Below are 5,261 nucleotides of genomic sequence, written 5' to 3'. Positions count from 1 at the left end.
GGACAGCCCTGCTGTAAAGGCAACAGAGCTACTTTTCTAGACCTGCAGAAAGACCTACCCAGTCTTGGGGTAAATGACCAAACTCCAGGTCACACTCTCCTACCCTTACTATTTCAATAAGCCCTGTTTTGAGCAAGCTGTAGGCAGGTCAATTTGCTGTTATGACATGCTAGATTATTCTGTAGAACTGACTACTAAGAAGCTCTCCTAACAATGTAATAGGGAAGATTTAAAACTACACAGGTTTTTTTTTTTAATAATATTTGAAGTTTTAAGTTCATGAAACATAGCATACTGGAGGAAAATAAAGAATGTACACGTGGATTTCTCTTACTAATGCTCAATACTCAAATCACAAACCAGCTAAACAGGTTAACTGCCAAGAAAGGTTGGAAAACGTACTGATTTTTGCACAAGTTAGGAAAGACTGTATGCCAAAACCTTCCACTATAATCAGGTAGAATTTATTTTTAATACAGGTGGATGCCTCAATGATACTTTGAGTTTTAAGAAGCTGTACTTGAGATGTTGCTTTCCAAGTCTTCTCTGCCAACCAAAATGCATAACTGAATACTACACCAATGATCTTAGTTGCCCCCAGATTCAAGAATCTCTCTCTTCAAGGAAAGCCAGAGAACAAGACATTTGGTCTAAAACCTTTAATAAAAAAAAAGTAAAATCAAACATACTGCTGAAAACGTCAGTAAGAATGAGAATCTAAGTGTTCAAATCCAGAATAGTGCAAATTCCCCCCCTTCCCTTCTATAAACTGATCACTTTGGTTCATATACTTACAAGTATTGGCAAAACTGAACTTCTGACTTTTAATTTTTGGCTATGTGATTTTTTTTATTTTAACACAACAGAGTTAGCTTCAGGTCTTTCAAAATAAACTTTAAAATACTTTTCACTTTCTCAAATCTAATATATTTACACTTCATTGTCATGTTTAATTGCATTTTGTGGGAATTGATACTGGTAACCACTTAATATTAGCCATTTTACTAGACAAACTGGTCCAATCCTGATCTTGTGAACTTACGAATGCATGCAAGTTTCTCAGAATAGCCGCACTGATCTTAATGATAGAATATGGGCCAGACTCTTTTCCACCTTTTAGGCATCCAAGGGCATTTGGGTTGTCTCAGTACAACCTGATTCCATTCTTATCAAGTCCCAGGAAAAATTGCAAACATATGTACTTGTATACTGAACCTTCACCTTAGCTTTAAGGCCAAGGTACAGCCTGCACCACTAAAGTTTTGCAAGCAGAACTCTGGTACCTACTGGAAGCCCCTCTGTGGCAACAGCCCTCCACTCTGCCTGCACTCATGTTTAACCAGCTATGGCAGCCTACTTAGCAGTTAGTACCCTTCCAGGGTGTACTTCACACTGTGATCACAGGGCTGCTGTAGTGGAGCCACGCAGAATCACCAGCAGCAGATATTTGTACACAGTGGCTGCATAGTGTTTACACACTTGGGACACAGCATTTCTTTTCAGGGACGTTTCAGGATGGGATGGAATTCTTCTTGCATGTCCAACAGGTGGAATAGGATCCAGCCCTAAACACTTGCAGTAGGCCTTCTCACCAATGCAGTTATTCCATATTTACACTCAGTGGGCATGTCTACACATTTCGCTATGGCGATGATGTTACTGTGCCATCATTTAGTACTTCCAAGACAGTGCAGTAACACCCCATACTGTGCCATGCACCATTATTTTTAGGCATGATGTTGCCATAGCGACACATAACAGGGAGCACATCACTATGGCATCAGTTTGTGACCATCAGCTCTACATCATCATGGCATCATATGTAGATGTGCCCAGTGAGATCAGAATTGGGCTCAGTTTTTAAGCTAGCCATGGTGGTGAGGTAAAGGCAACTTTGCTGTTCAAGTTGTTCCCCGCAACCCCCTTACAAAAAAGTCAGTTCAGGATTTAGAAGTCTGAACTGGAAGTGTTTATAGGATTTCCTTCAAAAAGGAAATGAAGCCCAAAACACTACTATTTATTCACAATGTCTGACAGGACAACCTCCAAGGAGATGCTACTGACTAAATCTGAAACCACATAAAATTGGAAATGAACAAAAAATTGCATAATACAAAAGGCAAGTTCATAAAAGTTTACAAGCACACCATAACCACAAAACTGGAGTATTTCTAAAAATGTGGGTTTGATAGAAGGTACAATAAAACTACCTTTACTAGTTAAATAAATTATTGCTCCATTTTGACTCCATGCAGCATTGAAATGAACTTGGAACCCTTTTCTCTTTAATCACTCATAAGAAACAATGAATATTGAAGAGAATACAAGGCTCAGATTTTACTGTACATTGCACTTTAATTTTAAGACCTAATACTTGCTATTTAGGTCTATTGTGGTCTAAGCTATTAAATGAATACATTGTGCTCACCAAAACTAAATATTTAGAAACAACAAATGTTTAATGTAGTGACTTAATCACTTTTCTTTTTACAAGGCAATCACAGATTGCAAGCTCCATAGGGTTGTAAAAAACAAAAACAAAAAAAAGCAGTGATCTCTGGTCAGAAACTTAACTGCGAGTCAAGCTAGTAACTCTGGCTAACTTGTAATATAACAAGTTATTACATTCCAGACCTGCTTCTAACTCCACTGAATTCAGTCAAAAGTCTGACTAAAAGTGAAGCACAATAATGCCCATTGCAGGGCCTCATTTCACTTTCAAGAAAATGAAAATAAGTCGGACTATTAGTGGGAGTTAGGGCCAGGTTAAATTACAATGAGCATGTGCAGTTTCCACCCATTTCAGGGCTACTGAAGATGCTTGGCATTTCTAGGGCTCTGATTTATTAAAATACCAAAGTATATGCCCAAATTTAAGCAATACTCACTTAAAAACCTAGGCATATGCCCAAGAACCTTTATAGAACTGGGGTCAGAATACTGACCCCTTCTGTAAGTGACTTCAAAATCTTCATGCAGCATTACAAATAAGGTCATGATTCCTTCATATAAAACTTCTAAAAGCACTTAGCTTTTAAATCTTGTTGTTTTGATCACTTATTTTTAAGTAACCCTATTTTTAAACAACCCTATTTTAAAAAAGATTTGGATAAATACTATTCCTATTAAAACCATACTTCATCTTTGTTAAGCACCATCAATCTACTTCCTTTGGGCACTGGTACAAGAGCTTGTAATTAAATTTTAGTTTCAAGGCTTTGAAATATGGCAGCTGCTTTAATAACTTAAATTGCAATCTAGTACTTGGAAAACTGCCATGTAGCCTGAACTGCTGCATAAAACGTGGCATTACATTCTTCCAGAGAACAGCCAGGCGCAAATGCTTATACAGTAAATCAAGGAAAGATTTCAAGATAGGCAGTTAATTTCACTTGGCTATTCTAAAAATGAGATTAATATTTTTCACAAGTCATTTGTGCAGTGAGCCCATAGATTATTTAGAAAAAAAATAATCCGCAGTTCGAAACAGGAACACATCTTCTTTTTCTTTCCTCCACACTGGCACCATGTCTTTTGCTCCAGTGAGTTAGTCATTGTGTGGTTTCTCAGGAATACCCTGTGGTTAAACAAAACCCAAAGAGATTAATATAATACAGTATGCAACACTGCATTTCTGTGTCACATGACTTATGTACTCAGAGACAGATTACCACCTTAAAGCTTTCCAGTCTTGGAATAATACTGAAATAACTTGAACAAGCTTGCTCCAATGTAAGAGTCACTGGCTGTAGATCTAGAAGGAGTTGGATTCTAATCTGAACTCTGCCAGGTATGTGCTGTCCAACCTTGGACAAGCTATTTCACCTCTGTGCCTCACTTAAATCTGATAAACAAGGAGGATATTTCTTTTTTTCCTTTTCAAAAGACAATTGGTAAGAGCCATGGATTAACACTCACAAAAATGGATATTATATAGCATTTACAGTAAGCCTCCCAAGCAATTGTTAAGAATAATTCTTCAGAATCCTGACCCGTAAATAATTAATTTTAAAAATAAAATACTGAATTCAGTTAATATAACATTATAGCTGGTCATGCAGACCTCCTTTCAGAACATTTGTAAATTCATCCACATTCAGGAAAGTAGTTCTACTGAAAAGTTAACAATGTGCCTAAGTCCAGTGCACCCATGGACTTTAGAAAAGCACTTGCTGTTGAACCGGGGTGCTTTTCACACTTCCATCTATGGAAGCATTCCCAATGGAGCCATCAGTTTAACAGATTGGACAGATGCAATTCGCGGGTGAAAAACTAATGCATCACTGTGCTTCTCCTTTCAAGAGAATAATTTATAAACAAGTGTGTTTTTAATTTTAAAATAATTCCAATGTATTTATCTCATTACTGATATTAAGTTACCAGTGTAAACTACAACCCGAACTCCTTATTAGACTGACTTAACAAATGAAAAGGTCATTTTTTGCGAGGTAGTAACTTTGACATCACTGGCTGTGGCTGGAGACCATATACTGTCTTCCCTTGGTCTGCCTGTTATACTCCAAGCACTAACCATGCCCTGCACGTACAGCATAGTACGGGTGGTTACTGCACCATGCTTTAAGCACAGTACAGTAACAACACAGGGCAACACATACACGTCCATTTTCCAAAATAAGAGAAGTAGGCTTTGACATGTATGTTCACTAAAACAACTCTTAGCACATAGTATAAATTATCCAATTAGCGAATCTGTCCAGCACTGATTACTTGAATTGTAGGCCTCTTCAGCAGGTTAAACAGTATCTTAGTCAAAAAAAACCCCCCAAAACACAAATGAACAAAAAACCCAACATTTCCAGTGTGGCTTCTTCCCCTTTGCCAGAATTCCCCTTTTCATGCTAAGGTCTGGAGAGGTGCAACGAACACGGCCACCTGAGCTCTGAGTAGAACCTGAACTGTCAGAGTTGTAGCCTGATCTTTGCCTGTTCTTTGGCTCTATTTACAAGTCTCTCTCTCTCAGGCATGCGTGTCCCCATCTCCATCATTTACTACTAACTTTCTGTGACTATTTCAAATACCCCCAGGTTCCTCACTGCCTGGATGTAGAAGCACATTGTTGCAAGAATGAAACCAACACACCACCAGTTTGTTCAGGTTTAGTTTAGCCGGTTCATTATTCAGATATTTTGGATGTTAGAGCAGCTTGATGTTTTCAAATGGTCTTGACTGAAGATTTAGAGAAGAGGCAGGAAATTACTTGGGCTGGAGTTTGGGTCAACTGTTGGGGGGGGGGGGGGGGG

At 38.2% G+C, this 5,261-nt stretch overlaps 1 protein-coding gene across 1 annotated transcript in view; it reads right to left on the bottom strand.

Annotated features, from left to right (window-relative positions):
- Positions 1–768: 768 nt before the first annotated feature.
- The window catches only part of INSIG1 (insulin induced gene 1), a 15,798-nt gene continuing 11,305 nt past the window's right edge, over positions 769–5,261 (bottom strand). Inside the window, exon 5 of the mRNA XM_019508145.1 lies at positions 769–3,577. Coding sequence (XP_019363690.1) covers positions 3,548–3,577 — 30 coding nt within the window. The 3' untranslated portion in view covers positions 769–3,547. The remainder of the gene's footprint in view (positions 3,578–5,261) is intronic.

This window comes from Gavialis gangeticus, unplaced genomic scaffold (assembly GCF_001723915.1).
Source record: "Gavialis gangeticus isolate Ggan-Ray unplaced genomic scaffold, GavGan_comp1, whole genome shotgun sequence".
NCBI classification, from domain to species: Eukaryota; Metazoa; Chordata; order Crocodylia; family Gavialidae; genus Gavialis; species Gavialis gangeticus.
The sequence above is the reverse complement of the archived record's forward strand: the minus strand, read 5'-3'. Positions and strand labels throughout refer to the sequence as shown.